The 14,988-nt window shown below is 35.1% G+C and overlaps 1 protein-coding gene and 1 long non-coding RNA gene across 2 annotated transcripts; both read left to right on the top strand.

The window, feature by feature from the left end:
* The first annotated feature begins 5,018 nt into the window (after positions 1-5,018).
* LOC136833888 (uncharacterized) lies at positions 5,019-7,323 on the top strand. The gene is made up of 2 exons (XM_067096179.1): positions 5,019-5,139; positions 6,909-7,323. Exons 1-2 carry the CDS (start codon positions 5,131-5,133, stop codon positions 7,305-7,307), a joined length of 408 nt encoding a protein of 135 aa, XP_066952280.1. The 5' UTR covers positions 5,019-5,130; the 3' UTR covers positions 7,308-7,323.
* Positions 7,324-10,841: 3,518 nt separating this feature from the next.
* On the top strand, positions 10,842-14,546 carry LOC136833696 (uncharacterized). Its single transcript, XR_010851567.1, has 2 exons — positions 10,842-12,174; positions 14,170-14,546. It is a non-coding gene; the product is annotated as an uncharacterized lncRNA (long non-coding RNA).
* The last annotated feature ends 442 nt before the right edge of the window (positions 14,547-14,988 follow it).

Raw genomic sequence — 14,988 nt, 5'->3', positions numbered from 1 at the left:
ATATGGGCTAAAGGACAACAACTAGGGCAGTTCGAAGCACACAATGGCCAGATGTTTCTCTTAGCGATTGAGCTTTGTTTGTCTCCGATCATGATAGAAGATCCGTACAATGATCTCTTTATGTTTTTGTTTTCGTTTTTGTTTCATTGCTGTACTAACTTAAGAATTGAATAAAATGAACACAAATTTATACCATTTTCACTTAAGCCTTCTCTGATATATCTGAGATGTCGCCACAGCCCCTGTATTCTCTATCATTACCATCACCATTATTTGAAATTGAGTTCATGGTGACATATTTTGCCTATTTGACGAAAGAAAGAAAATATAGAAGAAGCAAAAATTCCATCACTAAGGTGGGTGGCAAACAAGAACTCTGGATGACTAATTCTCCTCAAGCCATTTATTCCAGTGATGCGTCACCGCAACAAATCCTGTCGGGCTTTCCCCTTGTATCAATAGCAAGAAAGGTCTTGTGGGAAGAGATTGAACATTCGTTTTCTGATACAATTACGTAGTAAAAGCTAAATAAACTGACTTGAATTTTGAGGTATTATTCAATTTATGATGGTTTCAAAGGAAAATTATGTGTAACACGTTATATGATTGAAAAAATTATACAATGTTCTAGTTAATCAACAGTCAAATCTAATAACTGCTTTCCTTCTAGGATCTACAAAATGTTAAACAAACTACTCAATAAAAAGTTTTCTGAACAGCCTATGAGTTTTAAGGTCCCCAAGCTCCCTCTGCATGCCAGTTTCCCGTATCTATTAAACGATAATTTTCGAAAAGATTTGACTAAGAACGTACACAAACATTTTGGAGCCATAAATCTAAAGCTTACGCCTAAGAATCCTAAGACCATTGGCTCGCTCTTCAAGTTTGAAGATCGGCTCAGCCCTTTGATGACGTCGAGCGCCGTTTATGAATGCTCTTGTCCCAGATGTAATGTGGGGAAAATGTATTGGATCTACCCGGCGTCTTCTCAGGGTCAGGGCCGATTCTCATCGGGGCGTTAGTTATAGAACTGGTTGTAAGCTATCTAACGCAGAAACTTCTTATATAAGGAATCACATTATTAAATGTAAAAGTACCGTCAAATATGAAGATTTTAAAATTTTTGGCCAAACAAAGGTACTCAACGAACTGTTGATTCTGGAAACGTTAAACATCAAATTACGAGTTCCGACTCTAAACAACCATTCCTCTGCTGTCCCGTTGTTTGTAGCCTAAATTTTCTGTCGTTCTTTGTACTCCTGACGTTCTTTACTTTCAGTGTGTTTTTATCTTTGATGCTGTAAGGCAGGTTATTTTTTACACGGTATATAATGTCTGGGACATACAGGTCAAGCTCCTTTATGGTTATTATTAAAAATTCAGTAAAATGTATGAAATGTATGCTTACAGAGAGTATTCGTGAGTGTCTTTGTATCTGTGCTTCATTTTACATTAGTGTTTATCGCTGCTTCCAAATCATTCTGGAAACATCATAAAAACTTATCATTCATCGTGAACGAAAAACTTTCATGTACCAAAATATTTCGTTTTCACATTTTATCAAGTCGATTATTCTAGATTTTTTTTTTACGGTTTCTACATATTCCCAGTAGTTTAAAATTTCTAATTCCATACTTACCTGGTACAGGTATGCTCAATTCAAAGAGGAAATACAGTATTCCCAATTGGTCTTTCTTAGAAAAGGCAGGAGTTGCGCAGATCAAACATTGTGCAACTTTTTATAGCATTTAAAGATCCCTTTCTGCTGGTTTTTGTTTATTGCGAGAAAGCATCTGACAGCGTCCAAAGACCAATACTAGGAAAGGGCTTGCGTCACTATGGTTTTCTCGTGAAATGTGTAGAGTTAATATAAATTATCCACTAATGAAGAAGATGCAAAGGTAAGGCTGATGGGGCCTTGTCAAGTGATTTTGCAGTAAATAGTGAGGTGCAACGCCCTGTGGAAGAGGGTATTAAGAGAATTTAATTTAAAATTAAAACAACAACTATAAAAATGAGTACCTAAGCCGGTAAATGCCCTTTTTCCTAAAAAAACAGATGTAAAAAACCTTTCAATGTTATGTGAAACCTCAATATCTAAAAATGCCAGTTAAATTTGTCTTCATTTTTAAAAATAGAAAATTCAGTTTTACCCAGATATTTAAACTTAGTATTATCATTTAAAATGTTTTTTACTTTGTGAATATATTAATTTTTATTAGGTAATACCACACCTCTGCCTTTATCGGTCTCGTAATAATAATGTTTTCCTCTTTACTCAATAGGTTCAGAATATTCAAGACTTTCTTATTAAAACAAGATGTCCAACTAGTTGTCAGGTTGTTATATGTGTCATGGGCCAGCTGCGCTCTGAACACTTCGATACTAGTCATAAGGTTGGAACTCGACAATCTGGAAATTAGTAGTTCCAAAGAACCAACTGATGGAAAGAAGGTTTAAAACAGGGTAAACAAAGTCAAAACCGGAAGATAATAAAAACTCTTCCCTTCTCGACAGTTCATAGTCTGAATAGTTAAAAATAAAGTATATACACATATATTATACATAAACACACGCACACACAAATATGTATGTATCTAAGTATCTTATATATAATCTGTACATCCGTGCAAATATCCACAATGAAGTTCAGTTATGTGTTCCTCAGACGGAAGATGATAAAACATATATAGTCTATTATTTTTACCATAGGAAAAACATCATCCGAGTTAATAATGAACTAAACGTCTGGGGCGGTACCTTGGTCTGTGATATGTGATAACCCTGACGCACGGTCAAGCCGCTGATCCTTTCTTTCTTAATCGCCAGCTGAAGAAGTGGAGGCCGGGTGACTATTTTTAGGCTCTTTTAGGGTTAAGGAACTTCGAGGTTATCTCTAACCCTAACCGAGTATCTATTTTTAGGTTTGTCTTAGGGTTAGGAGTCGTCGAATTTACACGTAAATCTTACAGGGCTTACTGTAGTCCATTCAGTCTTCGTAACGGCTCGCGTATCGTACCCGAAGCATTTCCGGATGGTCTACAAATGTTCCTAGTGCGTTGCAGAGTGAAGAGAGAGAAGAGCATGCGGAAGCCTTTAGCATTTCTCAGGCGTTTCCGGGTTGCACTGAAGGAAATAACTATAAGTCCTGTTCCAATGCTATATTTTCGAACATGTTTAGATTTATTAATTAGTTACGGCAACGCTCCGTACAAAAAAAGTCCCACAGTCTAGATGTTACAAGTTGGAAAGTCTCATTTCTGCTGGAAATCATTTAAGGAAAGTAAAACGAGAAGTCGAGATATATTGTAAGCTTTATTGCGAATGATGGATTTTGATTATGTGCATAACATACATCGAAATCTGAAACCGTATGAGAACAAATGGAGATGAAAAAAAGTGTAGCTTCAGTACACGAAAGTAGTTATAGTACTAATAAAAGCTAATTTTTACTATCTTTATTTTTCCTAAAAACTACACTATTGTTTCCTTATTTCTGTAATTTTTATATTTATTGAAATAACGCCCAATGTCTCCAAAGATTTCCCGGGTCGGCTGACAACCATTTTACAAAAATCCAGTAGTACCCAGATCATTCTCATGGTACATGTATCCGAGAAAAAAATAATGTTGCAACTTGTTCAGTTGCTGTCACAGGGTTCAAGAAAATTATACATTTGTGTAGGGAGTGCGTTTTCCTTGAAACTGAGGGTATAATTTTCAATTGCGCCGTTACAGTCTCATTGTCTGGCATCAGACTAATTTGCATATCAGCGAACTGCGAAAGCTCGGCCAGCAATTGCACCAGTAGATAAGAAGACAGGTTGTTTTATCTGCACAATGCATTGTATCGTCTGCTGCTAATCGGATTGGCCAAATGGAGAAGTATAAATTCAGGAAAAATATTTGCAGAGGTAGTCACGTAAGACGGATGTGGACGACACTGTAATGATAGTTCGTCAAAGATTTACGAATATCAACTATACGAGGACGAAGTTTATAGGTTATGAAACCAGTTCTGGGATGCGAAAATTTATTAGTATTTCATCTTGAACAGAAATTTTGCCATGCAGAACTTCCGGATAACACTGTAGTAATCTGTCATTGCTAGTATTTTGGTCAAAGAGTTTTGGACTAGCCTATGCTGAATTTGCCATTAATATCGTTGCCATTCTTTCATTCAAGAGAATTATTTTTCTTCAGTCATTTCTCATAAAGAATTTTTTCCTTTCATCATTTGGGAGTGTTTTGCACTCTTTATCTCAAGAAACTAATGTTACCCTTCATTTTACCAATATTTTACTTGTATTATTTTGGAGACAATATTTATTAACCAATTTTGGTAAATTGTATGCTACCCTATTATTTGTAAAGTACTTAAGTCATCTACCGGGTTTTGGAGATAACTTTTGCCTCTTTATTTTGGGAAGTATTTTGTGAAATTTTAGTCTTTCAAGCAAAAGTGAGCTCAAATGATATGAAGTTCTTTGTGATAAATAAATGAAATGCTACAGAATTCATTCTGTACTGGATTTGCCTAAATTTCAGTCTTGACTTTGCTAAAAGATTTCTGTCTTTTTTTATGAAAAGAGAAATTCAGTTTAATAAAATAACAGTTGAAATGTAATTGATTATAACACGATTCTTTCTTTCTCTCTCTTTTCTCTTTGTCTTTCTCTCGTGAGCTCACGTTTTCATGCTTCACCTGGCTCAAGATTTGGGAAGCATACATGCATCTGAAACAAGAGTCAAACCCTTCAGTATTAGCTAAGTGAACCAGCAACCGTTTTCAAAGCATTCGGTTTACCATTGTCACGCAAGAAGAATCATTTTGGTCTTCGCTAGATTTTTCCTTCCTTCTTGGATTCTTCTGTTCCAGGAGGTTCATCTTCCAGTGTTCGTTGACCTTTGGGATTCCAGTAATAACCGCTTGTGTTCTTTTTCTCCTCCCTTTTAATCATTGACCCCCAATAGTTGTATGGGGTCTTCCCTCCCTATGTCGCTCCCCTATCTGGTTCGTTGTATATATAAGAGGAAGTGACCACAGAAGCGTCACTAGAAATCGTCGCTTCAACTTCAAGAGAAGTTCCGACTGCTTGTTCAAATCCAGCGTTCCAGATTGCATTCGCCATGAAGGTGGTGAGTATCTTTAGAGTTTCTGAATGTGTGAATTTTATTCGCATGCAAATTTTGTTAAAACTGTATTTCTTTAAGAAGTTGCTCTGGTAGCCTGATATTCCCTGTCTTTAGAAACTCATAACGAACTTATTTGTGAATAAAATTTAGTTAATGTAAATTTTAGAAATGCAAGCCTAGCATTAAAGGTTGATGCAAAGAAATTATTCAACATCAAAAACAGTCGAAGGCATCAAGCCATGATTTCGCAAAAATTTTCGTAAAATATTTATTACAATTCTTTCATCAATTTCCATTCATTCTGATTCCAAATTTAGAAGACTGTCAATATCGGTAAGCATCGTTGACCAGTTATTATTATTATCATCTAACTTACCCACAATCATGAGGGATAAACACACTGTAGATGTTCCATTTGATATAGACTAGTAGTATGGATCTACGGCTCTTTCTTTAATAGAATGCATCTAAATTTCCAACAAAGGTTCAGCTCGTAGGGGGTAGTGCCATCAGTGCACCTCGTGTGATGCACTGTAGGCATTACTTAAGGTTCTTTGAAGTGTGCCTTCGGCCCCTAGCTGCAACCCTTTCGTTTCTTTTACTGTACCTCCTTTCATATTCTCTTTCTTCCATCTTACTTTCCACCCTCTTCTAACAATTGATTCGTAGTGCAACTGCGAGGCTTTATTGCTGTTACACCTTTCAAACCTTTTACTGTCTATTTCCGTTTCATCACTGAATGACCTCGTAGGTCCCAGTCTTGGCCCTTTGCCTAAATTCTAGATTCAGTTCAATTCAGTTCAATGAAGGTTCAGTATATATATATATATATATATATATATATATATATATATATATATATATATATATATATATATATATATATATATATATATATGGGTCCTGGCGCTGCCTGTCATGTCTCCCCTACCCTCTTGATCCAATGTACCCTGCTCCTGCCCTGGGCGAATAAGCAGGTTTGCAGGAGGGTGGATATATCATGTCTCCCATATATATATATATATATATATATATATATATATATATATATATATATATATATATATATATATATACTGTATATATATATGCTCTAAATGTGAATAACTATTTGTATATAAAACTAAAAATTCCTTTCTACGTCCTAACAGTCTCATAGTTACAGTACTTCAAAACAAATATCCAACAGCAGTTAATTATTTGGAAAAAATAACACTCAAAATTCTGCCTATTTTAAAAAAATATTCCGCTGGTGATATTTCGTGAAGCCATGTAAATACCTATCTTTCTATCCCTCTGTCAATGTATTGATTTGTATCTCTATCTATCTCTATGTATATAGGCTACATACATATTAATATGTACAGATATATATAATATATATACATATATTTGTGTGTGTAAATATAACAATATAGTATATATATACATATGTATATGTTATATATATGTGTGTGTGTATATAGATGTGTGCGTGTGTGTGCGTACAAATATAAACAAATATATGTAAATATACATATGTATGATGTGTGTTATATATATATATATATATATATATATATATATATATATATATATATATATATATATATATATATATATATATATATTTATATATATATAAATATATATTCTACAATCATTATGCATTTTTGCAGTTGCTACTCTGTTAAAAAAATCCCATTCTCCCCGTTCCTGTCATAAGAGTTTATCCCGTCATATAAGACAAAGGCTTCAAATGTTGTCATTTTAATTTTCTCCTCCTCCGACAGACTTTGTCTCTCCTCGTCCTGTGCGTTCTCTTGGGATTATGCCTGGCATATCCTTTCCCTGATCCTGAAGCTGAAGCCGTAGCCGTAGCTGATCCTCACAGGAAGCGCTACGGAGGCTCCGGAAGATACGATGGAGGAGGATACACAGGATACGCATACGGCCTCAGAGGACCAGTCTCTGGCTATAGAATCGGCAACGGATACGGAACGCCTCTTGGTCACGTCTATATGGGCAAAGGACAACAACTAGGGCAGTTCCGAAGCACACAATGGCCAGATGTTTCTGAAGCGATTGAGCTTTGTTTGTCTCCGATCATGATAGAAGATCCGTACAATGATCTCTTTATGTTTTTGTTTTCGTTTTTGTTTCATTGCAGTACTAACTTAAGAACTGAATAAAATGAACACAAATTTATACCATTTTCACTGAAGCCTTCTCTGATATGTCTAAGATGTCGCCACAGCCCCTGTATTCTTTTTCATTACCATCACCATCATTTGAAATTGAGTTCATGGCGACATATTTTGCGCATTTGACGAAAAAAAGAAAATATAGAAGAAGCAAAAATGTCATCACTAAGGTGAATGACAAACAAGACTCTAAATGACTAATTCTACTTAGGCATTATTGCCCAGTGATGAGTCGCCGCAACAAAACCTGTCTTGGCTTGTTTCTACTCGTTGCTCTTATGCCTAGAGGTGCGGGTTTTCCGCTTGTATCAGTAGCAAGGAAGGTCTTGTGGGAAGAGAATGAACAATCGTTTTCTGATACAATTACATAGTAAAAGATAAATAAACTGACTTGGATTTTGAGGTTTATTCAACTCATCATGGCTTCAAAGGAAAGTTATGTACAACTCATGTCACACGACTGAAGAAAATATACAGTGTTCAGTCTAATCGACAGTCACATCACTGGTTCACATAATATGAATCGTCAGTTTTCATATATTAAGCGATGAAAAATCTGTTCTAAAGTTTTGAATTTGTTTATATCACACTCATACAACACTGGGCACACTAAGTCTCTAATATATATATATATATATATATATATATATATATATATATATATATATATATATATATATATATATATATATATATATATGTATATATATATATATATAATAATATAGCATATATATATATATATATATATATATATCTAATAAAAATATATATATATATATATATATATATATATATATATATATATATATATATATATATATATATATATATATATATATATATATATATATATATATATATATATATATATATATATATATATATATATATAATATATAATAAAAAACACATAAAAACACTAAAAGGGTAGAATTTACAGCAATATATTTCGATGACAACTGTCTTCCTCAATGGACAGGAATGATTAGGAAGTAGAGAAAGGTGCTTTTTATACAGTTGATGGAGATTTCCAGAAGTCAGCTGCTACATCACTCCAGTTGACAGCTTCTTCTTAATCTTAAACGCTGGTTTGAGGAAGATTTTATCAACCAGATATGAATCCCAGGCTCCTTTTGAGAGGTGCATCATATTTCTTTGTTTAAACAGTGCTGATTCTAACATATGGCAGCAATTGTATGTAGAGTCAGCACCAATTTAGCAAAGAAATGCGATGAACCTCTCAGAATCATATCTGATTGATAAAATCTTCTTCCAACCAGTTTATAAAAAGATTAAGAAGCTGTCAACAGGAGGAACATAGCGGCTGAGTACTGGAACTTTCCTTCAACTGCATAAATAGTACTGTTTTCTACTTCCTAATCCGTTACCTGTCTGTCGAGGAAGACAGTTGTCTTCGAAATATAACACTATAAATTCTACCCTTTTGGTGTTTTTATGGGCTACTTTTATTAGCTGGAATTTTGCTTTAACAGAAAATATTTTAGTCATACACACACACACACACACACACACACACACACACATATATATATATATATATATATATATATATATATATATATATATATATATATATATATATATATATATATATATTAGGTGCTTACTTTAGTGGAAGCATTAGAATATTGAAAAAAAGAAAGCGGTGAATGTATTCATTTCTCCTCCAGAGGACGATGGAGTAACCGACGAAGATTCTGGAGATGGACATATAGTTCATCCGTCTAACCTTCCTGAAAATCAGTTGGTTCCTCAAGTTTTCATAGGCAAAAATACTCTATCACAACCTGAACCTGAAGTCCAAGTAATGAAGTCAAGTGAGGCAACAGTTTGCCGAGGGTATTCAACAAGAAGAGATAAAACCTCATCAGTTTTAACATCAGCCCTCTATTAATGATGTAGCTCGTACATCAACAAATATTTGAGCTTTTCCTAGATTCTGTTACCATAGAACATTTAACCATTCAAACTGTACATATGTATCTCAGTCTGGTAACACCACGTTTTCTTTATTATGGAATGAGATGAAGTTGGTCGTTGGAATATTACTGCTTTCTGGATACAGTTCGGTGGCCAGATGCAGATTGTACCGGTCAGCTGAATTAGATATCCAAAATTTGCTGATCTGAAGAAATCATGAAGCACTTTCATGCTGCTGATGACACACTACTCTGCAATGAGGATAAGTTTGCAAAAGTACAGCCTCTTATGGACATTCTGAATAAAAAAAAATTATCATGAGAGTAATTCAGTTAGAAAAAATAAGAATGGAAATGTAATTAAAAGAAAAATTTCTCTCTCTCTCTCTCTCTCTCTCGGTTTCGCGTTTTCATGCTTCACCTGGCTAGACCGTTCGGGAAGCTAAAACGCATCTGAAATAAGACTCCAATCCTTCAGTGTTAGTTAAATGAACCAGTAAAGCCAGACTCACACATTGGCGACTCAAGACTGTGCATGACGTAACTGCTGGTTTTGGAGATCATCGGCATCAGTCGCGGTCCTTGGGTCGCAAAAAAAAAAAAAAGACACCATAGTGTCATACGCAATTAACCACAGCGACAGCATTTAGCACGTTGAGATAAGATTACGCATGTACTTAGTCGAACGCACATGTCGCCAAATTTGGCAGTTGTGACAGTGCGTAAAGGCATGGCGATGCTTAGCGATTCAATCGTGATGTAGTTACATCACTTGTCGACATACGCAACGGCATCGTAACTGTGTCGTGAACATGGATGCCACCATATATAAGTGCCAGGTGAACTCATCACCAATCATTCTCGTTGCAGTCGCAGATAGAGCAAGAACATGGAGGATATGGATTTGCTGAACCTCATACCTGAGAACCTACATGATCCTGAATTAGTACAATGCATTGTGGATTATTACGATGCCATGTCGCAGTTAAGAATATTAATGTGCCTGGAGGAACGAAAATGCAAGAAGCAAAAAAAGGCCCTAATAACAATGAGGACAGGAGAAAGGATACTATGACAACTTGATGCAAGAATTGGCAGCTGAAAATCCAGGACTGTACCGGAATTTTACCAGGATTATGGAGGAACTTTTCAACGAAATTGTGGAATGTGCCACACCTACACCTACATAAAGAAGACCCTCACATTCTGGATAAGACCCATTGAGCCAGGCGTGTGTGTTGCAATTACCCTACATTACCTTGCAACTGGAGAATCTTATAGGAGCCTGTCCTACCAATCCCGAGTTGTTTCCAACATGATCCGCAATATGTGCCTGAGACTTGTAGGGCCATTGTGGCTTTTTATGGAGATGAGATCATGCAGGTACCCAGCACCACAGAGCAGTGGAAGGAGGTAGCCCGTGGGTTTGAGCCAGTTACGACTTGCGTAATCAGATGGCGATGCCATTGCGTCAGTCGCGACGTCATTGTGTCAGTGTTGCGCCTTGCACAATGACATGGCGACAAATAAGAGTTGTTGTGACTCGACTGCCATGTGTTAGGTGGTGTTGCAGAACTGCTATCACTTGGCGCATGTCAAAAAACTTGGCATCGTGGTTACGATTGGTGGTGATTTGGTCGTAATTGTATCGTAATGGAGTCGTAATGAGCAAATTTTCGGCTGGATAACATCGGATTGCTCTATTTTGGTCCTTGCTAGATTTTTCCAGTTCCTTATTTATAGTTTTTCTTTCATGGGCTCTTCTCTCCAACGAGGTTCCTCCTTCAGTGGCTGTTGACCTACAGGATTCCAGTAACAACCGCTTATGTTCTTTCTCGCCCCTTTTTCATATTTTTGTATCATGTCAGCTCTCTGTGTCAAGTAGGTTAATGACAATTGAATTGCTTTTTTAATTTTTTTTTTTTTTTGCTATAGGTGACTGATGATTTTGAAAATAGTTATGTAGGATTTTGTTGCGTAGGGTAAAATCTTACTTTGTTTTTAATGATCTGAATAAGTTATTTTTATTTCACTTTGATCGAAAAATTAACAGCTGCTGCTATGGTGGTACACCATTTGCGTTAAGCCACATATGAAAGATGGCTCCATGATTATGATGACGATGACAGGACAAAAAGGTAATGTTGCAGCTTTCATCGAGAACAAAATAAGTAAGCGTTGCATTCTAGTGCTTTCTCCATTAGTAACAACAGCAATGCTCTCTTGCATAGTTATATTGGGGTAATATAGACGTGAACTGAATATTTCCAGTTCTAGGTCTAGAATCAGACTCTGGGGATCGTAAAACGCTAAGCAAAATGGTTCAAACAATGACAGCGCCAAAAATTCAAGAAAAACCCCCGGGATATGTATAGCGCGGGTGTGAGGGGAGTTGGGAGTGGAAGGTCGTATGCCCAGAGTAGATACCCAGGTTTTCCCCGCTCAGGTTTTAGACGGGCACAAAATTTTCAGTGGCCACAGAAATTGGACCCTCGGAAGAGTTTCATTATCACCCATTTATAAATGTTTTTATAAACACTTAAGCTCCTCCTTTTCGCTTGCAAACTCGGGATAATTACTGTCGTTGAACAGCAAAGATCAGAGTATTAAGAGCGAGTCGGTGACTCACTAATGGAACTGAATAAAAAGACTCGTCCGCTTTTTTTTCTAAGAAGTCGATCTTGGTAACGCAGTTTCTTCCTGCCCCTCCTCCCAATTGTGTACTACCTCCATCATTGTCCCTCCTTACTTGTGTGGCCTGTCCCTCCCTCTAACTCTCCCTCTCTGGATCGCTGTATATATAAGAGGAACTAAGCAAAGAGGCCTCACTTGAAACCGTCACTTCAACTTCAAGAGAAGTTCCGACCGCTTTGTCAAATCCAGCGTTCCTGATTGCATTCGCCATGAAGGTGGTGAGTACCATTGTAGTTTCTGAATGTGTTAATTGTGCGAAGACTGGGGAGTAAGTATTGCTATACAAACTTTGTTTTAAAACTGTATATTCTTAGGTACTTGCTCTGTCAGCCTGATTCTCCTTAATCATTACCTGTCTTGAGAGACTGATAACGAACCAACATCTCTTGAATGTAAATTTAAAAAATCCCAGTCTTGCGTTGAAGATTTTAGTACTAAGAAATTTACTCAATCTAAATACAGTCAAAGTCATTCAGATTATAGCCATTATTCCGATTGATTTTCGTAAAATAGTGAGTAAAATTCTTTAGTAAATTATTTGTTATTTCTGATTCTGGTTTTTAGAAGATTGTCAATACCGGTAAGCATTGCTGAGCAGTTACGGTTATGATTATTTAATTTACGTGTAATCATGGACAGGGATAAACTACAAAGTTGGTGTTCCTTTTGATACAGACAAAGATTAGAGATCTTGGGTTCTTTCTTAACTTGACGTAACGTAAGCATTCCCATTAAGGGTTCATTAAATTTAGGTAAAACTATTTGCTTTATATTAGAAGTTCTCTTGGTTCATTCAAGTTCTCTTTATGTTGATGCAGAAAGGTCAATATAAATTATATATGAATATTGTAAATCACATTATAAACAAGTACAAAAACACAATTCATATTTGCATGTCAAACGTGTTTGTTGTTTAGAGTTTATCTTTATCTTTTCAATTTCAATTATCACGCTAAATCCTAACATGATTTTTCACAAAATCTCTGGAAAAGAGATTCGAATAAATCCACCCTCAGAGATAGATAATGAACACGCAGTTACACTAAGTCTTTATCAAACATAAACACATTATATACATATATACATATACATATATATATATATATATATATATATATATATATATATATATATATATATATATATATATATATAATGTGTGTATGTGAGTGTATGTATGTGTGTGTGCGTTATGTGTGATGTGCATGTATATCTCTATATACATTCATAGTTAAAGGTATTGCCCTCACGTATATCATAATGGCAAAAGAGGACTGAGTTTTACAGTGCTATGATTTTAATGCCTTCAGCACAAACTGTGTCCACTTCCCAAGATACTATATTACCATTTTTATATTTATTTACATGTAATATGCGTGTGCATAGTACAGGTGATAAGCATGCATACCAATTATAATTTTTAATAATTTTGCACGTATCAAGTCATTCACTATTACATGACTTAAAAAAGGGTAAGTACTTTTAAGTTTTAGTGTTATTCCTATCATCAGTGTATTATGAAATGTTTACCTCATATTTCTGTTTCATGATGACGCAATCTTTACCCAAATTATTGCTTCGCCTTCGTTGCATAATTATTCATTTTTATTTTAAAGTAAATACCTCTTAATCTTGCTTATAGTTTTCATCATTTTCGATTGACATGTGAAGAAATGCCAATGATATAACATTTGGTTTTTAATACACACAAACACACACACACACACACACACACACACACATATATATATATATATATATATATATATATATATATATATACTGTATATAATATATATAATTCTTATGTATGCTCTGACATGCGTAAGTAGTTACTTGAATGTAAAACTAGAAACTTGTTTGTATATCTTAACGCTCACTGATATACATTCATATATATGTATACATATGTATATATATATATATATATATATATATATATATATATATATTATGTATAATATATATATATATATACATATATATATATATATATATATATATATATATATATATATATATATATATATATATATATATATATAATATATATATATATACATAATGCTTTTAAAAGAACTACTTTATTTGTAAACAACCCCCTTTATTTCTCCTTCCCATTATAGGAGTTTATCGCATTATATATGATAAGGCCTTGCGAAAATAACTATGCTCCAGTTCTATGAATCTTTTATTTTCTCCTCCGCCGACAGACTTTGTCTCTCCTCGTCCTGTGCGTCTTCTTGGGATTATGCATGGCGTATCCTTTCCCTGACCCTGAAGCTGAAGCCGAAGCCAATCCCCACAGGCGGCACTTCGGTTTTGGTGGTGGCTACGGAGGATTCGGAGGCCTCGGAGGCTTCGGTGGTTACGGAGGATACGGTGGTTACGGTGGTTACGGAGGCTACGGAGGCCTCTTTGGCTAAAAGAGAACAACTGGATCATTTGGAACCACACGATGGCCAGATGTTTCTCTTAGCAACTGAACTATGTTTTTTCCGATCATGATGGAAGATCCGTACACTGATCTCTTTTTTTTAATTTTTTTTATTACTGCTCAAACTTGAGAACTGAATAAAATTAACACAAATTTATACAATTTTCACTTAAGCCTTATTTTAAATTGAGTTCAGTATGACATATTTTGCATATCTGGCAAAAGAAATTAAATGCAAAAGTAAAAATGGCATCACTAAGGTGAGTGACAAAGAAGACTCTGGATGACTATTATTCTCCGTAAGCCATTTAGGCCCAGTGATGAGTCGCACAAATCCTGTCATGGCTTTTTTCAACTTGTTGCCCTTATGCCTCAAGGCGCGGGCTTTCCGCTTGTATCAGTAGCAGGAAAGATGGTGTGGGAAGAGAATGAATAGGTCAGTTTATTTAGCTTTACATAGTAAAGGTAAATAAACTGACCTGAATTTCGAGGTATTACTCAATTTATCATGGCTTCAAAGGAAAGTTATATAAAACACATGTCATATGGTTGAAAAACATATGCAATGTACTATTTAATCAACAATCACATCAGT

Source organism: Macrobrachium rosenbergii, chromosome 52 (genome assembly GCF_040412425.1).
Source record: "Macrobrachium rosenbergii isolate ZJJX-2024 chromosome 52, ASM4041242v1, whole genome shotgun sequence".
Classification (NCBI taxonomy): Eukaryota; Metazoa; Arthropoda; class Malacostraca; order Decapoda; family Palaemonidae; genus Macrobrachium; species Macrobrachium rosenbergii.
The sequence above is the reverse complement of the archived record's forward strand: the minus strand, read 5'-3'. Positions and strand labels throughout refer to the sequence as shown.